Source organism: Perna viridis, chromosome 13, assembly GCF_037379345.1.
Source record: "Perna viridis isolate PV_CMFRI_1.1 ecotype Kerala chromosome 13, ASM3737934v1, whole genome shotgun sequence".
NCBI lineage: Eukaryota > Metazoa > Mollusca > Bivalvia > Mytilida > Mytilidae > Perna > Perna viridis.
In genome coordinates, this window is record NC_142457.1 from 28645131 (window position 1) to 28668718 (window position 23588).

General features: G+C 32.8%; 2 protein-coding genes across 8 annotated transcripts in view; one reads left to right on the top strand and one right to left on the bottom strand.

Annotated features, from left to right (window-relative positions):
• LOC148600226 (uncharacterized) overlaps positions 1-6195 on the bottom strand; it is a 39295-nt gene extending 33100 nt beyond the window's left edge. For all 3 annotated transcript variants that reach the window (XM_088557206.1, XM_088557204.1, XM_088557202.1), the window contains exon 1: positions 6158-6195. The gene's annotated coding sequence lies outside the window, so the exon portion shown is untranslated. The remainder of the gene's footprint in view (positions 1-6157) is intronic.
• A 48-nt stretch (positions 6196-6243) lies between these two features.
• LOC148600227 (N(6)-adenine-specific methyltransferase METTL4-like) lies at positions 6244-14749 on the top strand. 5 transcript variants are annotated; one of them, XR_015917658.1, is made up of 3 exons: positions 6255-6366; positions 8188-8312; positions 9279-11782. XR_015917658.1 is itself a non-coding variant. In XM_088557209.1 (3 exons), the coding sequence occupies exon 3, from the start codon at positions 12582-12584 to the stop codon at positions 13845-13847; it is 1266 nt and encodes a 421-aa protein (XP_088413335.1). In that variant the 5' UTR covers positions 6255-6366; positions 8188-8312; positions 12560-12581; the 3' UTR covers positions 13848-14749. The 5 variants fall into 5 exon arrangements, 4 of the variants coding, with proteins under 4 accessions (XP_088413334.1, XP_088413335.1, XP_088413337.1 ...); XM_088557209.1 differs by lacking the exon at positions 9279-11782 and adding an exon at positions 12560-14749; XM_088557210.1 differs by lacking the exons at positions 6255-6366; positions 9279-11782 and adding exons at positions 6407-6476; positions 12560-14749.
• Positions 14750-23588: the final 8839 nt, after the last annotated feature.

Consider the following 23588-nt stretch of genomic DNA (forward strand, 5'->3'; position numbering starts at 1 on the left):
ACAAACATATCACTGATTTCAAGAGTTATGTCCCTTACCCTAGGTCTACCTCCTTAATATACAGTTGGACGTGTATATTTCAATCATTTGGAAATTTTTTCTTCTTGAACCTTCTAGACAGCTCTTTCAAAAGAAATGTTTTGATTTTTAGAAAAAAAAGCTAGATCAATCATTGTCTGGACCTGAGTGGCACTGCAACTGTGATTTATAGTTGCTAAGGAAAATGCAATAAAAAAAAGTGTAACAGAAGAATACACAGAACTACAGAACATAATTCCCATCAAAATTCAAGAATGGAAATTTCCTGATTATATGCATATATGATAATATACTGTAAAATTATGACTGGCCCTGCTGTAAAAGTAACACTTAAGCTACCCCATTCTAATTATGCCACACAATATGTCAATTATCATGGAAGGATTCTGGTGTAAAAATTCTGAAATTTTAATCAAACTGAAGTGTTATCATCAATGTGATACATGTATCTGTATGAATGGAAGGTCAGATTCAGAATATAAAGTCAAAGCTCACTCTATGTTAGAGGTGTCAAATTTGGTATACCAGCATGTGAAATTTCAACAACTTTCAGTGATCTCCCCCATACATATAAAAAGCACAGTTCCTTCTGGCATAGCACAGCTGATTGGGCTTTTTTTTCAAAACTATAGCACAGTGTCCACAGTGCATTCTAACTTAAACTATTTTCTGATAGCACAGTGCAAAAAGTTATAGCACTGCTAAGCACTATGCTATATAGCCTGGGGAAAACATTGACCTTTGATAATGAGCGGGCATCATGGAAGCAGATCACTGTCAATTTTTGCAATGAACACGCTTGTTCCCTTTTCCCTTAGTATTCTGCTGTTTCAGACCAAAGCTTCTTCCAACCAAGGCTGCCATGGAGGAGTCATAATGGAGCCATTATTTCCCCTTTATAATGCAGACATGACAGAGCAAGGAAAAATTATATTTCATGTTGATGATCATGTAATGTACAGAAATCATGAGAAAAATGTTGGTTACTTATTGGACTTTCAGCAAGGTCCTGTAAAGGGACCCCTTTCCCTAAGAAAATTATGTCAAAATCATGCAATATGCCCAAAGTTTTAACTTTACCGCTAAAAGGCAAATTTGTTGACATTTTTTCCCAAAATGTGCTAATAAAAATTTTTCAAATTACCCAGATTAACCCTGATGCAAATTATTCATCATAAATTTTACCATCATTTGGTGATATTGAACACTCATTTGCATTTAGATGTTTATAAAAATATAGCTTTTGCTGGCCAGGTGTTTCCTAGGTCTAAATCTAATGTATAGCATTACTATCTTAGTACAGAACAGCTCATCTACTGTGTTAATGCAGGATAGAGAATCAAATTAGCTAATGATACATACATCTTAGAAAGAGACAATTTAATTCACTACACTGCTCCATTGGATCACTTTTGATACAGGGAAGAGAGGGTAAGCATGTATTAAAGTAAGGGCCTGGATTAACGAGTAGAGTCACAAGAAGACAAGATTGAACTCATCTGTAATGATTGAATTAAGTATCAGTCTATCTAAAAATCAGACAGAAGGTGATTCATGCATGTTAAAAACCCACCAAATTCATTCTTATTTCTTGTTCAGAAACAATTTATGATCACATAACCAGTCTTAGTTTTTCATTAGGTTGTTGCACTTTTGAGATAAAAATCATATAGATTGTACATGAAATTTGCACTTTGAAAGAGGTATCATTCTTTATTTGGCTTCATTTGGTTGATTTCAGTGGGAGATGAGTGTATGATTTTCTTAAAAGTGCAGATCTGAATGCAGAAATGCTTATTGTTCTGTGAAAATATAGCATATGTAGACTGAAAAAGCATCATTTGTTTGGTGGTTTTTTTCACCATGAATTACTTTACCATTGGCAGTGTCTGAATTTTACGTGGAATGGTACTTAAATGCAGCTGAAATAGCTTGTCAAATTTACCAGACAGCACTCTCAATATCAAATCTTCAGTCATCTTTTATAAGAATTGGAATAATTCCACTAGACCCATCAGTAATACCTGTTGAGTCCAATATGACTGTGAAAGTTTTCTGTGATACAAATGTACTTCAGTACAAGACTTACAATCAACAAAGTTTGAAATGCATGAACCGGAGGGGAACGTTCCATGTCCAACACTGGAGGTTGAACCACAGGAACAAACTGCATATATGTATGTCACAAAGGCAGTAGACAATCAAAGACAGACAGTTGTAAACTTCTTTTAAGAACGAGTATAAAAGTTGAAGAAGGTAAAAAGTGAAGGTTTAAACAATAAAAAGAAGAGGAAGACACTTGGAAAGGTTTTGTCAGGGTGCCCTATTAAAAAGGAGTCTGTGGCCGAAAAAGTTAAAACTCATTTAACAAACCAGAAAAAAATAAATGTAAAGCCTTGCAACTCCAAAGTCCCAGGGAAGTCAACCAAGGTCATAGAAAAACCTGTTAAAATTGCAGCTTCAAAATCTAATAAGAGACTCAATGAATTTCCAGTAGCTGGTCCAAGTCATATACATTGCAGAGGATTTTCATGATTCTGATGATAGCTCTGAGTCAGAAGAAATCAAAGCTAGTGAACTTTGCTGTGTCTGCAAGAAGTTTAAACCAGACAAAATAAGGGAAAATATGTAGCTAGAATTCATCAATTTTTGGTGATTCTGTTTTTTCTGCCAACATTGTGAAGATTTGGACTATTCTTAGTAAGAATATCAGTTATAAACTTATTTTGATTCTAAGGATTTGTTAATGTTTCTTGACTTGTTTTTGTCATTAAATTTTGCTGTTTCATCCTGTTTTTGTGTTTTTACCTTTAACTGTAAACTGAGGCCATAAAATTAAAAAAATGTTGGTTTGGACTATTAAGACAATGTCAAATGATGAGTGTATTTAGGGGGCTAAATTACAACCCTGTTTAAGAATGAAACAGAAACAAATGAGGTACATGTACGTCAACTGTTGTCATTTAAAGGCATACAGTCTGAATTGTTTTATTGCTATTGTTTATGAATTCTTTAATGTACAAGCTTCACAATGCATTTAATAACTCTTTATAAAATACTTCTGCAAGGTAATACCATTACCACAAGGGGGCCCAGTTTGGGCACTTGAGGATACATCAACATATCATATGAGTCATTGCATTGGCACTAAGTTGCCATTCTATAACTGCCTTACTGGTGCATATGTATTATGGTATTGCTAGAATAAGATTATGGAGTGATTTTCATTTATGATACATGTACTTTGTACATGTATTTGTCACCCTAAAGCTAGGGGTCAAGTGTTAACTTAGGAAGCATTTTACAAAGAAAAAATATACAGGTGTATAAAACTCACAATTTTCATGTTATTTATTTTTGTTTAGGTCATGATAGGAAAATTGCAATCATATTGGCATTGGATGGTTAAAAGTTGTCATGCTCTACTTTTATCTACAAACAGAAAGTAAAAAAATTAAGATCTGTAATTGTTGTTAAAAAGAGAAATATTTTGTACATGTCCAATGTGCATTTCAGCTAAGCCATTTTGGAGTTTGAGTTAACCAGACATTTTCACATTTGTCAAAGAATATCAGCAACTCAGTCTTAAATAAAAGGTAATTAGAATAGGGCAAGTTGACCAGTATACACTTACATGTATAGTGCTGAAATTTACAAAGCAAGTGTGAATATTGCAGCAGTACCTAATAGACTTTTTATCATCACAAAAGTATATGAACAGTACTACAAGGAGGTGGACCATAAAGTTTTTTTTCCAAGACTAATGATTGGTTGAAGTAAAGGTCCCGGGAAAGATGAAATCTGTATACAAAAAATAAAATACAATGAAATACCTACGTAACCTGCAATTTTTTATAGAATGTAACCATAAATCCACATATGATATTTATGGCCAAAGAAAAAAGGTGTGAGAAATGATTGAAATGCTAGTTGTACTACAGAGAACTGCTTTATAGACTACATTTTTTAATTGCATTTAATGAGCAAGCATCTAAGCTTACTCTTAAATGCAATGATAAAATTTAAGGGGAAATATTTGCTAAATGCAAGTTGAAATTCAATTTTGCTAGAATAAATTATTTCCAATGGCTAAAATTTGCTAGTAGAATTCTATATGTCTTTCATATCAGGGTAAAGTCCAGAAATAACACATAAAGCTTACATTAAGCAAGTGTAAATTTTCAGTACTTGTTAAATTTAGCTAGTGAAATTCGATCCCAGAAATATGTAGAAATTTGTCTAAAAATTCATCATACTGACACTTGAGAAAGTTTCGTAAGTCAAAACACTGCATCATAATCTATTGAAGATTTATAATTAGTAAAATATACTGCCTATACAAAATGTTTCAAAGACTTCTTAGTTATTTAATTGGATCTACTCAGGCATGTTGATAAAAAGCTATACTACTTCCATTTGAAAGAGTAATCAAGGGAACCAAGGTTATAGCAGTAATCAAAAGAATGTAATCCAGTGAGAAAGACCAGACATGGAAAACAGACATACACAACAAAGAACATAAAGTAATTAAAATCATACATACAAAGTAACAAAAGCAAATGAGCAACTCAGACTTCACTAAAAACTGGGAGCATGCATCAGGTGCACCGGTAGGGTAAGCGTCCTCTGCTTTTCTAGAAACACCCGCTGAGTTGTTCATAAAAAGTCAAGTCCAGGGTACACTAAAGAGGAAAGGAAAACTATGACCCATTGAATAAATCAGTTTTCATGGGGCAGATGGATACACCATAACGATCCACAAGTTCATGATGATGACCATAAAACTTCTGTAGTGATGACTTCAATCTTGTAGCAACATAACCCTATTCCCGAAGCCTATTTGTTAGAGATCTAGCACGAACAAAAAGTCTGTGTTGTTTTGGCAAGCTGTGGCATAATGTATGAGTTGTGATATGAACACTCCATACGCAGGTGCTGAAGGGATGTTGCCACAGGTTGTCATCACGTTTGTCGTAAAGTTTGGTCAATACATGCAGTTTTCTTTTACCATCGATTTCTAAGTTAAGGTCACGATACGAGACTGACTTCACAGTGTCTGTAGTATCCTTTTTCTCAAGTTTTTTGGGGTAGATGTGATGTATCAAACCCCCAAAATTAGGATTGTTCAAAGATAATACCTCATCTATATATAGCGGAAACTGAGATTAAAGGATCTAGCCAAATGATATTTTTTCTTTCAGATCAGATCAGCCTCATAAGAGTGAAGGAATAGGTCAGCAAGTAAAGGAGCACAATTTGTTCCCATTGGAATGCTGACCTTTTGTTGAAAAACATGTCCACCACACTGAACAAATATGTTGTCAATTAAAAATTCCAGCATTTTGTAAACATCTTCCTCTGTATATTCGGTAGAAGTTTTGGAATTATTTCTTACAAAGTATGAGGAATCTCTTCCAAGAACTATATATATTTGTATAGAGGTGTACCATCTTTTTTTGGAAAAACAATGATGTATAATGTTTTTAAGTTGGGATTTTAACTGAGTATGGGGAATAGAAGTATACAGTGTTGAAAAATCATTGGTTTTAATGTTATTATATTCAGATAATAGTCTTGAACTGATTGTCTCCAAAAAATCTTTCAGGATCCACATTGAATTAATACCACTACAGCAGTAGAGAATGTGATAAAACCCTGCTTTCTACACCAAACCTGGAATTGTTCGACAGAGATCATTTTTCAAATATTTGGAATGTCCTCTGCCAGCTTCCACTGATCAAATATCTGAATCAAACTCTACCAAAGAGGCAAATGACATGAAGATACATTTGTACATTTACATGTAGTCTACAAATTTTATAGTACTGTAGCAGTGAAAATGAAATACCACAGGAACAACAGACATGTCTGGTAAATATGCCTTTGGTCCTGTAAAAAATATAGTATTTTTTTAGTTGTCCAGTTAGAAGGTACATAGTTAATCTCGATCAATTTCCAATTTCGCACACACTGGTGTAGTTTTCTATTTCATTCAGGTACCATCTTGGTGGTATGCCACTCCAATGTAATTCATGTAATCATTCAATTTAAATGTCAACCTATAAAGCCTTTAGCAAAGAAGTTACAGTATTCCACAAATAAAGTATTTTACACTTACAGATAAGTTCGACCATCTTGTTTCTATGAACGCATTTAGTCTGGATCTTTGATAAGCTTAATTCTATGTCTATTTAATGCCGTGTTATTTAATCGTTCACGCTACGTGGATTTAAAAAGTATTTGCAGGTGCCCGAAGAGCGACAACTGCGTGTAACAGAAAACAAGCAATGGTAATACTAATTCATCTTCAGCGATTTTTTTGGTAATGTAAGTATTTTTAATCAGTTGATAGAATGGCGTGGTGGACATCCAAGAAATGGAGCCAAATCGGTTGATAGAATTTAATAAAATGCAGACAAATCCTGACAAATTTTCAGGTAAATACCGTAATTGGCGTAAAAGCAGCTGAAAAAAAAACTTTTGACATGAATCCATCAATTGAAGTTAAAAATTCAAAATTAAAACTTGCGAAAAAATAGTCAAATTGTTGGATCTCATCTTGTCATATTTGGAGAACTTACGTACCTACTCTTACAGATTTGTTGTATCAGAACCATAGCGTTGGAATCATTCAGACTTGAATAACTTTACATATATATCTCCAAATTGTCTCAATAACCTGGTTAGTAAAAAAACAATCCAGTTTTTCTTTCAGGTACGGCAATGTTAAGCTAAATTTTGACAGGGTTAAAGCATGATGAGATCTATATCTGGTCAAATTTTGGTTTCATTCCGTTAAGCCATAATTGAGTTATTGCCCTTTTTCAACAATTTTTGCTATGTTTTTGCTATTTCTTTTCCTCTGACACTACTTGACCAAATGGAACCAAACTTGGTATGAATGTTCCTTGGGGTATCCTGCTTAGAGCTGATATGGGGATTTTTGATTCGTCTAAAAACATGGCGGATGTTACTAAAAAAAGAACATAGGGGTCAGACAATAGTTTTTCACATATATCTCCAAAACATTTAGGTTTAGCTACATTGTAAATTCCGACATTTGGTAAAAGTGTTCAGCATGATGAGATCTATCTCTGTTCAAATTTTGGTTTTAATCCATTAAGCCATGTTGGAGTTATTGCCTTTTTTAAATGATTTTTGCTATTGTTAATGTTATTTCTTTCTAAAATCTTCTCCTCTGACACTACTTGACCAATTTAAACCAAACTTGGTATGAATGTTCCTTGGTGTATCTTGCATAGAATTGATGTGGGGACTTTTTCTTTTTTTTTCCTTCCTTTTTAAAAAAATAAAAATGCAAAGTTTTAAAATAATTTCATATAATGGATACACTACAAAGTAAAATAAATTAATAAATTTAATAAGCAATATCATCTATCATGCCTATTTATAAGCCATTAATGCGTAATCAGTGACATGACTGTGTTTTATGACCTTTTCCACATCCTGTCAATATGGCTCTAAAATCTTAAATACATGAGTACCGGATGTGTATGAGCTACAATTAAAATCTGAGCCAATAAATTTCTATATTTAAATTTTATTGCAATTAAAATCTTAATCTGTTACAATATATAAAAATAAATAAAGATTTTCTTTCTTGATTTTTATTTAATTTTAGCATCCAAGTATAATTTCAAAGGGATATGTTCAGGAAGTATGAAAATCAGCCCCCAAAAGTAAAATGTTCAAATACATTTGAAAATTGCATTATTCACTAGTTGAATACAGGCCTTATTAAAAGCAAAGTTTCATTTCAGTTCATGTATGTGTTGCATTTAAATTAATGATGAAAATTAAGCAAGTTGCCAATTGGTGATGGAATTGCTTACTAGTGAGACATTTTTATGTAGAAAATATAGAGCACATTTTAAGACTCTTTGATATGTAGGTACAAAAATGCCTTTAGCATCATTACAACTCTTGACAACATATTTTGTTTATCAAAGCTTACTCTATATATTTTTGGATTAAAAAAAAAAAACTATCTACAGTCCTCTCATTTTTTTTTGTAAAAATTCTTTGAAATTGCATAGATGCATTACTTTTTTTACCCTATTCAATTGTGACTTAATTGTGACACAAAAGCTTGTATTTTCTGAATAATAGGATTCAGATATTATTTAGGCTTTTTTGACCAGAACGATTCTATAAATGACACCTAATACAGAGGGGAGTCACCTGTTGAAGAAAGATTTTCCGGTACTGATGAGTTAATTAGTTACGTCCTAAGAGGAGGTCAACCAAATCAGGTACCTTATACATGTATAAATATGACATTCAGGAAGGGATTGTGGATCATTACAGTGTGTCCATCTGCACCATGAAAACTGATTTATTCAATGTATCTTAGTCTTCCTTTCCTCTTTCGACTACCCGGGACTTTTTATGAGCAACTGGGCAGGTGATTCTAGAAAAGCAGAGGACCCTTACCCTACCGGTGCACCTGGTCCATGCTAACAGTTTTTAGTGGAGTCAGAGTTGCTCATTTGCTTTTGTTACTTTATATGTGTTATTTTAGTTACTTTATGTTCTTTGTTGTGTATGACTGTTTTCAATGTCTGTCTTTGTCCCTAGATTACATTCTTTTGATTACCGCTAGAGCCTTGGTTCCCTTGTTACTCTTATAAGAAATGAACGTCTGTTAGATCTAGGCATTCTTCGGCACTCATAATAATATTTTTGTTACTGGTATTCACTCTTTCCAAGTAATTATCATATTAAGAATGCTTTAAATTAATATCAAATTGTACAACATCTGTTAACTGATAAAAATATATCACGCAGAGAAATTTTGTCACTTGACTAAAAAGAAAATCAATGTCTCAATACATTATAGAGAGATGTGTTGTTGGACCAAAATCCAAGATTTTTGGCCCACAATCAAGCCATTTTTATCAAACAAAGGCTGTAATGTAAATAAACATAATGTTTTATCGGAAAATGATAAATTTGTAACAGATGAAAAAAACATGTATGATGACTGTCATTCAAGTACTGTGGAAATTGATAAAATAATGAACAATAAAGAAGTATATAAATTTTCAATTCCACAATATGAATGAAAATTATGTATCTAAACAATGGAATAATATTAGTGTGAAAAAAAGGCGACAGATGTTGACAACACATCTCCACTTTATACTAAATGTGCATTGCCAGCTAATGTAAAACCATAGAAGCTAATCAATTTGTCTTTATCATGTTCTGTTTTCCAGATATTCTGAAGACAGCCAAAGTTTGTGCAAACCATAAGAAAAACAATTTACATGAAAAGAATAATTATCTTCCTGTGCATTTTACCTACAATATCAAAACTATTTGAATATGCTATTTATATTCAGTTAAATGAACATTTTGATATAATTTTTAGTCCATTTGCAGCTGCATTCAAGGTGGACTGAGCTTTTCCTCAATGTATCTGTAGTTTTATTTAATAATTAGAAGTTAGGCACATTTGGTATTTTGCATTTAATCACCAAATATGTTGTTAAGTGAATGTGTTTGTAAGAATCAGGCAAAATGGGAAAATCAGAAACATGCCTGTCAAAACCCCACCGAACTGACAAGGGTACTGTCTCTATTTGAAAAGACTATTATTTGATCTCTGCATCACTGCCTTTGCTCAGAAATTTTTCAATGAAATGGTAGAAAAATGAGGTTTTCAGGAATGATTTTTTCCACTTTTTGGAATCCAGATTTTACTGTTGTGATTCCTTTTGTTTTACAGTTTATTTATTTCCTATTTTACCAAATTCCATTTTGTTTGATGATCTTGTGAAGTCATTCCTGGGTTTTCGACAGAGTTATCTACCCTTGATATGTTCATTTTCAATGCATTTCAATGAAATTATGACTCAATGCATCAACATAATATGGAAAATCTTGTCTTTTTTCTTTGATTCTGATGGAGCAAATAGTCAAATTACACTATCATAGGTTTTTTTCATACCATGTTTCACCCACTGCCTGATTCTTACAGAGACTGACACTTACATTTGTTAGTTACATGTTTCGGGATTCAGCACCAGAACTAGACATCAATGACAAGGAGGAGCTTTTGTAAATTCTGTTCGAAAAATAACAATATTGACATTTTTGTCAATGTATCTATTACAAAAACTTCTCCCTCTCAAAGACAAATGGGAGAAGTTTGTACAAACAGGAAGAAAATTTTTTCTCATTTCTTCCTCTAGATGAGGCCCTGATGTATATGTAATTTGTTTGTCTAATCAGAATTCTATCTGTTAAACAGTTGACTGTTTTATGCATTGTCTCATGTATGTGTCTAATCAAAAAACCAGTATGAATGTTGTATTAAGGTTTTAATGAACAAATGTACATGTATTAAAGTTTTTTTTCTAATTGGTAACTTTATATGCTCAACATACATGTACATGTATACAATGAAATATATCATGCACATGAAACATAAAAAAATTACATATAATCAATAACTCTTTAAAGGGTAGCTCTCGGTTGTACACATGTATGTAATTTATTACTTCAAATGTTCATGTTATATTTTATTGTATATTTGTATATGACAGGTGAGACTGTCTGTCTGTTTGAGCCAGGGTTTGGGTCATTTGTAGTGTCGTGTGTAATTGAAAGTAATTGACATAAAATTTGAGACTTGTAATCATAATTTGATCAATTACAACTTCTTAAATGCCTGTAATTATCAATTACTTTTCATCTACATTTTAGTTACATATTTAATTGTAGTTACTAATGGCTTCTATGCAAGTTTTAAAGTAAAACTACATCTTACCTCAACACACATTAAGTAGGTGTAATTTTATTTCATTTTAGGGTAAAAGTTATGAAGTTGAATTTGCAACAAATTTAACCTTGTTTCTACTAGTATGCTTTTATTTGTTTCAAGTTAAAATTTGGATTCAATGACTTAAAATTTGAATTATTCCCTCAATTTTTAAGCATGCAAAAATTAAAGTTCTCCTAGATATACTTTATAACCCAAATAGAGAGAGAGAGTGAGAGAGAAAATGCCAAGAAATGGGTAGAAATATGATCAAAACCGCTAATACTATACTAAATACAAAAGTGTGCCAATATGGAATCTAGCCGTCCAATACAGGTTTTGGCCATCCAATAACAGCTTTTACCCTGTCCAATATGTCATATTGGACTGATTAAAATCCATATTGGCCTAGTGTATTGGACTCCATTAAGGTATAATTCCGTATGGTTTTTCCTTATTGGCTGAATTATTGGTCCTTGGCTAGAAATGTTGGACTTTGGCTACACCTCAGTCCAATATGGCTAGCCTCGGACTAATAACTAAGCCAATATGGGAAATCTTATGCAATATACTGCACTTAAGTATATGAATAGGAAAACTTTATTTAGATTCAGTATAACAGACAACATAAGCTTTAGTGTGCTTTTAACCCTCATAATGTGGGTTATTATGTTGTAACTTGTGTTTTTGCATAATGCAGTGTATAGCTGTAAATTATTTTTGTACATGTAGTTATAAAATGTAGCATAAAATCTCAGCTGGTACATTGCATATAATCGTTTTCCTCACTTCTACTTTACACTTCATATGTACACATTATGTGGATGTCTTGGGACATGTAATTAGTTCCTTTTATTTCTGGAAAAGCTGTTCAATTACTAAAACTATCAGAAACTAAAAGCGACACCAGACTGTTTTTACAAGTCCGTCATTCAGATTAAATTACAACAGTCAATACTTTCAAAGTGTTTTATTTATAATTATTAATAGTAATTATCAACTTAAAAGTGCTGAATTGAAATATCAAAAGATTGCATTATTACTTGATGAAAATACAAAGTAATATTTCTATATATCTCCCACTCATTGGATATAGCTGTAAATAAAAAATAACACATCAACAAATGAAAAATGTACAAAATAAAATAGGTGATGCTGAATTTTTAATGACATGACTAAATTTTTATCTTAACTGGAGTGCTCCAAATTTCCTGAGAAACAAAACAGAATATACATCATATCTTACAATGAATTCCCTGTTATGCCTCATCAGATTTTACGACTATTACAATATACAAACGATCGCTATAGGCTATGTGGAATCTGGGTGTTAAACACTCAATATGTTGGTGTAACACCGAGTTTCACTCAGGTCAGACTTAAGTGTTAGAGAACTGTTCCACTCTGAATATAGTGTACATTATTTTTGTACATGTACATGTAGGTATGCATAAAATCTGAGCTTGTACATCACATATAATTGTTTTCCTCCCTCAAAAATCAATGGTTCGTATAGTTTTAGGGAAAAGAGAGTTCTTCAAAATGTGGTACATTTTTATGTAATCTTCGCTTTAATTTAGTGATGTGTATTAATCCTGAGCTAATGGTTAACCTTACAAAGATTTTAGGTTCATATTCCATTCGTCTTCATATCATCATATTTAAATTGTCAGGGCTTTTTTGATAGATTTAAGAGAGAATTGATTACCGCTATGTTTAAATTTTGTTTTTCAGACGAAGGTGAAGATTACTTAATATGGCAGTTGTAAACAAAAATGAGAAAGGATGGGTGCTTGACCAACACAAGTTCATATCAATGTCCCATCAAGGTGTTTACATAGAAGGAAGGCATATTGATTTTATGATTAAAAAGGAACTATTCGATATAAATAATCCATTCATGATGGACAGTCAGTTTGAAAAGAAAATTAGACAGAAAAGGGGAGACAACCCAAATAAAGAATGTTTTGACTCTAGCAGAAAAAGTAGAAAGAGAAAAAATAATTTGAGTATTGAGGAAATCCAGGCAGAAGAATTTCACTATAATGTTTCTACAATTGTTTCTCAGGCTTTCAGTGTTTTAATGAGTGTTATGACAGAGAAGAAAATGTCATCATTAGAAGCCAGTGATGTTAAATTGGATAATAATACATCAGCTAGGCAGTCTGCAATAACTCTTGGACCAGGAGAAAATCTTCAAAAGTTATGTCCCATAGAATATGTTAAATCAGAAAATTTAATGGTGAGAATCGATTCTGCTTTAAAGTGTAGTAATCCTTACCACAAATTAATGAAAAATGAAAATTGCTTCCCAGTCAAGATCAATATTTCAGAGGATTTTTATCTTATTCCTGCTTTGAGCTCTTTTATTATGGGAAGTATAGAAAACTTAAGGCATTTTATTGACACACTAGGTCGGGAAATGTTTGATTTTATTTTACTGGATCCTCCATGGGAAAACAAATCAGTTAAACGCAAAAAGTTATACTGGACATTGAAAAATGAGAACTTGTTTCAAATTCCGATTCCAGAGTTATCTGCCCCTGAATGCCTGGTTGCAATTTGGGTAACAAATAGAATAAAACATATAAACTTTGTCAAGGAAGAGTTATTCCCCTTTTGGAACATAAGGTACATAACAACATGGAACTGGCTAAAAGTAACCAAGTGTGGACAAACTATTTGTGACATCAGATCAAATTCTAAAAAACCATATGAACTTTTGTTGATTGGAAGAAGAAATCATGACAACACAACTTGTATAGAAACACCAACCGAGGAATGGTGTGCTGCTTTGAATACTTCTGAAGAATTTCCTTTAAACATGACGCTAATTAGTGTACCTTCAAGTTTACATTCGTCCAAGGTCTCTTTACAAAACATTCTTAGACCACTATTGCCAAAATGTGGTAAATGTCTGGAAATATTTGCCAGAAATTTGACCCCTGGTTGGGTGAGCTATGGAAATGAAGTTATCAAACATCAACATTTGGATTATTTTCAAAAAGTTGTTACTACATAAATGTGACAAAAATATTGTATTACTCTATTCCTTTTGATTAGCAAAGCATTATTTAAGGAATTATTGTTATATTTTTTTTGGTCTCAGCAGGGTTCTCCAAAGCCTCTTTTTGCATGGCGCTGCGCCATGTGTTACTTTCCTTGCGTCATGAATTCAAAACGAGCGCCACGTGCTCATTTAGTGTGCGCCATGTAATCGAATTTCCGTCATGCAGTGCAAATCGGCACTGTATTTCCCAATTACTCTTGTTTTTTTATCACCTATATCTGTCATAAGTGTATGATTGGCGCGTGTGTTTATTCTAACTGTAATTTCAATGGTTTGATTGGTAATTTACAAGGGTTTAATGTGTCGGAGAGTGAAAAGCGTGTGTAAACACATCTCGGATCCGTTAAATTTACGATTATCATCGTTGGCAAAATCAATGATTAAGTATAGCTGGTTGGTTTCTACCTTTTTTTTTAATTTGAAAACGTTCTCCAAAGCCTCCTTTTGCATGGCGCTGCGCCATGTGTTACTTTCCTTGTGTCATGAATTCAAAACGAGCGTCACGTGTTCATTTGGTGTGCGCCATGTATTCAAATTTGGGTCATGCATTGCAAATCGGCACTGTATTTCCCAATTACTCTTGTTTATTTATCACCTATATCTGTCATAAATCTATGATTGGCGCGTGTGTTTATTCTAACCGTAATTTCAATGGTTTGATTGGTAATTTACGAGGGTTTAATGTGTCAGAGTGAAAAGCGTGTGTAAACACATCTCGGATCCGTTCAATTTACGATTATCATTGTTGGCAAAATCAATAAGATTAAATATAGCTGGATGATTTCTACTGTTTTTTTTTCAATGAACAACATTTTAAAACTTTCCATTTAATAAAATACAGAAAGTATCAAGAATTTAATTCAATTTGATAAAGATCGATGTGATCGGAGAGGGAGGAAGACGATCTTAATTTATACAACAATGTCTTAACGATCTTGGCAATTATCTGGCAGAGAAGAGAAAAGCAGTTCAATTTGCCTAACTTTTATGAAAATGCAGCGGATCGACTCCCAAAAGTTTTAAAGAATTGTTTAAAGACACAATTCGGACGAAAACGACGCTTTACTGTCAAAGTTCTTGTGGTTAAATAGTAAAGAACTTGTTAAATGCACGTGGTTTAATGGTATCAACAAGATGACCACACCTACCAGTGATTTTAATTTCTCTAGAGCTGTGAACCGTCAAGCATAGGGAAGGGAAAACTTTACCTTGTTATAATTGAAATAGACAATACAGACAGAAAAAATACCATTGTTGGTTTCTATGTTGTAGCTTCTGCTATGAAATACGGTATGTCATATTCAACCTTGTACATTTTTTGGCTAGTTATTTTCTGCACGAATGGACACGGCCACGATAAAAATTTGTCCAACCAGAGAGTGAGCCATGTGTTCATTTTGATCCATGGAGATCCCTGCGGTCTGTGAAGAAATAACCTCAAATATTATAATTTATTTTTTTTTATCAAAATTTAAGGAGTAAATCAGCAGAAAAAGTTTGTGACATCACAGTCACATTACAAAATTTGGTCTATGAGATGATCGACAAAATTGTTCATCGAATCAGATAGCATGTTACATAGAAATTCAATTACAATGTTATAATAGTAGCAAGAAATACTAAAGCATCACATGGCATACTCAAAGGCATCGATATCCCCATGCATAGTCAAAACCATGAAATACGAAACAGAGAGGTTCTACACACACAAGATAAACAGCAAAAAATACAATTGCATAAAAAACTGAGGACTAGAAAAAAAACAAGGGAGCAGACACAAACTAAAGCACTTGCAATATTGACTCCTACAAAAAAACCGGGAGTGACATCAGGAGGGTAACGGGCGGGTCCAGGTGAGGGCGTAATGGGATGTACGTCCTATATTTTCAAAGAAAAAAAAGAACACAAAAAAAACTATTGTCTGCTAAATATTGTTTTGAATATGGCAATTTATCATATTCATTTATTAAACATGTCTGATTTACTTTTATACTGATTCTCGTAATTACGCCTCCCTTTCCATAAAATACTGGACCCGCTCCTGGATAAGCATGTCTTGCTCCGTGCCTTAAATGAGATGAGTGATAATGTAGAGCATTCCATTTGAGCATTCCTGTATGTAGCTTTTTAAGGGAAAATACTCAATACTTAGAATGTTTTAGTGGGATATATTCTTTTCTCATATCTAATTAATGGCTATTAGTGAAAAGTGAATATTTACTTTTTAACTGTAATTTTAAGATGATGCAGTCTATTTATTTAAACTTTTCATATTGAAACGAATATAACTTTCAACCTGATTATCAACCGTATTTGCGATAAGCACCGTTTTGGAACGAATGAAAACACTCCGGTAATTCTCTTTTGTATACCAGTAAGGGGAAAGGTAATAATGTACAGTTTTTGTACATGTAAGGACCAATTAAGAGGTACGAGGTCCATGTTTACTCTAGCCAAGAAATTTTAAGATACATAATATCATATTAAAAAAACCCATGTAATTTTTTATTGTTTTTCAAACAATTTTCGACTTGGGGAAATATTTACGATAACTTTCGACTAAAGAATGGCCTTCATCATTGATGAATTAGAAAAGATGATTAAACTCGACAGAAAGGCGTATTTGTCTCAGATAATTAAGGATTACGTGGAAAATAATAGTCACATTAGTTATTTAGCTGATATCTGTACCAGTCTCTGAACCGTAATTTACTATACAAATATTTTAATGTTTCCTCAAACCATGAAATTAAGTTCATAATAAAGATTAAGCTGATGTTCGATGCCTTTAAATTTCAATGGCGACAAACTAATTCTTCTGATTGATTCATGACTTCTAAAAATGTAAACAGTTTGATGGGTAAATACGTTTCTGCTGTTAACTTACTGTAAGCAGTTATAAACGAAAGTTAAGGATTGTCTGTATAAGAGTTTATTTAAAAAATTAAAACTGCAGTTACATGTACGTCATTGCAAGGAGTTAAGTATATTTATAAATCCTTGGTCATTGTAACTATGTGACACTTGATTGAAATATTCTACCTTTATTGAATATAGATTGAATTTTTGGTGTAGTTTTTCTAGGATCTTTATTTTAAGTTTCGAAATTTTGAGAAACACAACCTTTTTTATTCATATCCTTTTAATAACATTCGAGGATTTTTATTGCAGACTTGACTATATTTAACTCCTTAATTGTAAAATATAATGAAAAATTCTATACTTTACTTAATAAAGCATATATTGATTTGCTGCGGAAATATAAAGAAGAAAAAAAAAACAACTTGAGCTTGTGCTGAAATATTTCCCAGTGTCGGACATCAAATCCCTTCCATCCTCGGATGAATATGATTGGTGCCTTATCATTGAGAAAGTATTATTATGTAATAGCTCTACAATTGTACGCTTTGAAAAAAATTGAGAGTGTCCACGCAAAAACCAGGTAGATGGCTGCACATGACAAAGTTTTTCCCCAAAAAAACCATCTACGAATGCATCCGTTCTCTCCTTTGAATGTCGGTTTTTGATTAACTGCAACGATAAATGAGAAATCAATTACATAGAAAGAATTGAAATTCATTGAAAAAAAGAGAGAAAAGCCATCCATTTTGTGCAAAATTTGGTTGCTTTCTATAGAACTGTGAAATCATTTTGTGAGCTACCCATTGTCGTTTTTTAAAACAAATCTTTGTACTTTTGGACATGTATTTATATTGTTATATAAATTTACCCTGTGCCACCCATATTATACATGTAGGGCCTGCCCGAGTTTTACATGGTTCGTCGTTCTATAATTAAATTTCTGCACCAAAAATATCCTGTTCGGTTAGTGTTTAAAAGAGTCCTTTTTCGTTTAATGTAATGTATGATCAAATGACACATTACAAACGTTAACCTCGGATGTATCTTCACAAAATGTTTTCTTTTGAAATAAGAGAATAATTAAAGTTATCCAATTGAATTGTCCCTCTGTGAGTTTGATTGGTTAGTTTGATTGAGTTGCGAACTAATGTTAGTATATCAGTGGGACATTAATGGTCTTCCTACGATACTTCCTGCAAAATATAATCGTTTCTCGTTAATAAAAAGAACTATCGATGGAGCATTTTTTTCTCCATAGAAAACAGACCGACTGTGCTTAAACAAGGAATGTTTAAAGCTTTGACTATTTTAAACGTTATTCAATGCAGTTCGGGAATTCGTACACTTTTGTTTGTTTTTGTTTGTTTGTTGGGGTTTAACGCCCGAGCAGCAATATTTCAGCTATATTCAGGCGATGAACATGAAGTGGATGATAAAATGAACATGAAATGGTGATGAAATGAAAAATGGGATGGGACACAAGGAAAATTTTGTTTGCCGCTGGAAATAGGGAGAGGAGGATAGGGTCGGGCAATTTAACCTCCTGTGGCGGAGCTCTATGGTTCCTACTCTTGGAGAATACCACAGTTGGGTTCTTTAACGTGCAAGGAACGAGGCATCTTTCCCAACACGGTACACCACTATGGTTTGCGGTCAGGTTTTCCGTATTATAGCCTGACAAACCCAGCATGTAACACACCAGGGGTATTCCATTCCACCACCTGGGGCACACAACTCGGTTGCTCTGTGGGCGGAGCGCCCTAGCCCCCGGCTAAGGTTCTGAGCACTATTTAGTCGCCTTTTACGACAAGCTTAGCGCTGCTGCAGGCCTATTCTTTTGACACCCGGACCTGCACGGGTTTGTTTGTTTTTTATTTCATTGCTGACCTGTGGAATTAAATATTACAAACGTTGTTTTATTAGTCCAAGTTGACTTTTAACACTATCTATAACGTTGGTTTGTCAAGGTATCACGATCTGATTATTCACCTCGAGCTTTACGACAGTAGTAATCTCAGTATAAAGATATATGACAAACCTGACAATTATTAATTTCCCTTCTTGTACATGTACCAGCTGATCATATACTTTTTTTTTGTTTCCACTATATGTCTGCTACTCAGTTTTTTAAAAGAAAAGATACGTACCACACTTGTGCAATAGGATTCTTTGACAAATATCATTTATTCTCATGTTTTTTTTTCATTTTCGTTTTGGTTTATTCCATTTTGATTTCACTATTTTATTAAGTTTGGTTCTTTTTGTATATAATCCTTCTGTGCCCTTGTGTATTAAAGCCGTGTGTCTATTTTGAGTATAAACACCCGTGGCGACATACCCGTTTATAACTCGCCTTTGAAGTCGATTCTTTGTTGGGTCGTCATACTAGTTAGTGGTCATTGTTTCATTAAAATCTTCACTTTCCATGTATTATACATGTAAAGTCGGACGACGGTCGGTTTTCTGTTATTATCCTTTCCTGCTTGCGCTTATGTTGATAGGATTTTTACAGGTTTTCATCTTGCAGTTTGTTTATAAGAGCAGATAACAGACGTCATTGACGTGCATATATGCATTAAATATTTCGAAAAAAGGTATTTTTCATCTGATTAGGCTTTGCTCATTGGATGGGAGAGTTACCGTAAGAAAGTTTATGACAAAAGAAACCCGTGTCGTTCTGGATATAAATAATGCAACATAAATGGCCAGCCCATGGTAAAAACAGTGATAAAAAAATGAAGTTCCCGTGATATATTTCTTTAAATTATAAAATCCACTCGCAAAATAATCGAGTTCAACTTATCACACTTCCACGAAAGAATGAAGAACGGCTCAGAAGAAAGTGCAGGATATGTTTTTTACGTTTTACGGTTGTTGTCATATCAGACTAGTATCAGAGATCTCAGAATAAGAAAACCCGACTTCTTTCTTTTAATTTTTTTGTTTCTTCGTATATAGTTCTTGGTTCTATACGTCTACATACGATGCCATATTACTTTACTTACCGATGAATCCATACTATATAAAATAGCTTTTGTTTCAGTATCAAAGCTTCCGTTACTATTGTAAAAAAGACATTAGCCGAAAGCGTATGAAAATATGGCAGTAATGTACATATTGGAATAAAAGTTGATTGCCATTTTCCGACCAAATAATTGAAACTACGAAAATTGTTCTTGCCTTCACAGATTCGAAATAGCCTTGAGTAGATTAGGTCCGACGTGTTCATATTAAGATCCACGGTATACTGTCTTCGTGCCAATTTTAATCAGTCACGCCGAGATTGATGATGGACACGCTTTCTTTGATTATAATGGTTATCATGCCAAAACACCTCTTATTGGAAGAGAAACTATGTTTGACCACGCTCTATTCTTATTGCTATTTAAGTTGTTTTTTTTGGTATGGTAAGAATGCAAACATTCGTTTTAATTGACTTAAAGCAATGAATGATAGTAGGACAATTCGAGTGTGATGGGAAGTAAACATATTTTTTTTCTTCAAATTGTTGTAAAGTTGTTCTCAATTCTAGACACCACACAGTCATATTGCAATAGAATTTTGTTTTGTTTTGTTTTGTTTTTTTTTTTTGTTTTTGTTTTCTTTGGTTTTGTGTTTTTGTTTTTTTAGTATGTTTAGTATTTTTTTTTCAGTTTTCGATTATCCATAATTTCTTCTTATGTATACCTCAATTTCAAATACTTCCAACATTTTTACAACTTACCCTATAATGTTCTGGTCTTATCACCTCAACAGTTTAAAGCAACTTTTAGACAAATTATAATTAAGAATATTAATATAACACATTTACACTATAAACATCCACTTGATTTTTTCTCGTAGCTTGTGCTATGGTGTCTCTGGAAATATCACTTACTATTTGCTAATTTGTTAAATATGCATGTCGTTAGAATGTACTTACTATAAAATTGAGTTTGATAAAACGAAGTAGTTTAGAAATGAAACATGTTGCTTCGTTAATTCCTGACTGTCGATGCTTCAGCACCGTGGATGATAGTCATTGTAAACATTAGAGTTGTTAAATATTTTTACTCAATTTAGTAAAAACTTGCAAGTAATTTTTCATAAAGGGTACGACAGAACTACAGAAACCAAACGTTTGCTTCAAACCGAACGTCGAAAAATACAATACAGATAAGGTATTCAACTTCGCTGAATAAGGTTGATTCCATGTTCTTATGTAATGACGTTTTGGTTGTTCCAGTCCATCGGTAAATATCTTACTAGTAGATATCGGTTGGTTGTTCCAGTCAATCGATATATACCTTACTAGTAGATATCGGTTGCTTTTTCCAGTCAATCGGTATATATCTTACTAGTAGATATCGGTTTGTCAAGTCCGTCGTTATATACTTAACAAGTAGATATCAGTTGGTTGTTCCAGTCAATCGGTACATATCTTACTAGTAGATATCGGTTTGTCAAGTCCATCGTTATATACTTAACAAGTAGATATCAGTTGGTTGTTCCAGTCAATCGGTATATATCTTACTAGTAGATATCGGTTCGTTGTTCTAGTCAATCGGTAAATATCTTACTAGCAGATATCGGTTGGTTGTTCCAGTCCATCGGTATATAACTTACTAGTAGATATCTGTTCGTTTATCTGGAAATTATGTGCATTGTTCCATTCTTTATTACTTTAGTTACTTTATGTTCTTTGTTGTGTTTGTCTGTTTTCCGTGTCTGGTCTTTGTCTCCGGGTTACATTCTTTTAATTTCTGCTAGAATCTTGGTTCACTAGATTACTCTTTTATATGATTCATCTGCTTACCGGAAAGTTACTTGATCAAGGATTTGTTGTCCTTACGTATTAGTAAGTCGTATTTTTGAACACTTGAGGTAGTCAACATATTGATGTGTCCGAACAATATAGAGTTGTCTTTCACACTGATACGGGAATACCAAAAACAAAACAATGGTATGTTATAGGAATGATCGAGTGTTGAGGCTGATTCTCGTTATGTTCGCTTCTGTGTACATATGTGCAATTAATTATACTCTTCGTCATCCGACTTAGTCCTGAACTATGTTAGCAAGAGCTTAATTTCATGAATTGATCCAATCTATGTATCCGTTCTTGTTTGTATTGAGCTAATTAACTAAGAAATTACTATTTATTCCATTCTGGTTCACATGCATGCTTTAAACTAAATCATAAATGATATCTCGTATGCAAAGTGGTCGGATATTTCGTGAAAAAAGGACGGCTTGCTCCTTGCGGTTTATATTTAAACTAATTTGCAAGTTTCTATACATGACCATATAAACTGGAAAACATAAAAGGCCTCTATGATGAATCTGTTTACCATCACAAGTATCTTCAGGTCCTCTAACTATAAACAGGCGTAATATATCAGTTCGAAATGTATCTAATTTCGAGGCTTCTAGGCGTGAATACAAATGGCTCATAAATAGAAACTGACATTTGCTCATCTATATTTTATACGATTCAAGGTTAATCTTATCATAAAGAAACCGTTTGTAGAAATCGGATGTGCAGAAAGTAACCCAAGAGAAAGCAATATGACAAACATGACTAAATCATGTACTTTATAGTGTAGTTATTGCGCTGTTATAACATTGAACATAGAAACAGATGAGTATCTTGGGATGCATTCAGATATATAGTTTGCATCATTGCTAAAAGAAATGGTATTTTCCACAGCCTTAATTGATCTAGTTCGCAAACGTTAATAACAAGAACTTTACAAACTAATTCACTAGTATTTAGTGTTGAAGTTATTTATTAAAAATGATTCCCGTACGCGTTCAATCGAAACAATGAGAATTCTGAATTGATTGAATGCACAGGTTTAATCGACATAGTCAAATTAATGTATCAGGATATTTCTTATGGTGTTTAGATTTAAGGTATTTCATTTGATATCGGTGGCATTATCCTGTAGAATAGAAACAAATAACGGTATGTGACATTTTATTTTTGAATTTTATAAGGGTCGAACAGAACACTGAAAACACATTTTTAGTTAAAATTCTAATTTTGTAAATATACTTCTGACAGTGGCCACTTTTTTATGCTTCAAGTAAAAATATATGCAAAGCAAAGCAAACACAGACCTGTTGTACTAAACTGTCAAGAGAACATAAAGTTATGTGTACATTGCGCATGACAATAAACAATACACGAGTTGATCCAAGTAACAATTGCAAGTTACAAATCTTTTGTAAATAAACCTTAACTAGAAAGAAAATTAAAGCAAGATTGAAATAAAACATACACAGTTACAGTGAACTTCTGAAGCTTTTCATTTATCTATAAGTCACTAGAAATGCTTGTTTTAGGTTGACACATGCATTGCAATTAAAGTTATATTTATAAATAGTATTCAAATATTCATTACTGGTAATTTTAATATAAATATATAATATTTTCAGTGAAGAAAGGTGTTACTAAATATTCAGTAGAAACAAAACACACTTAAAGCACAAAAGCTTATTCCCACCATTAAATACGCAACCTGACTAATATATAACATTATTATTACACTATTTGATAGGCGAGCAAACCCCCTATCAAATATGCAGCCCGACTATGTTTATCTGTGTTAGTCTATCACATGCAACAATTACAACATTAATGTTATGATATATCAGTTATTCATTGATGTTCTAGAATAATAAACAAATTTACCAATTAATAGTCAAGCAGAAAGCCAGAAAATCCGTTGTTATGCAATAAAATACTTTATATATAATAATTCTCATTTTCTTTTGATCTTTAAACTGTGTAAATATTTTATCAATGACGTATTTTTTAGTTAGCAAAAAGTTTGCTTGTTTCACTAA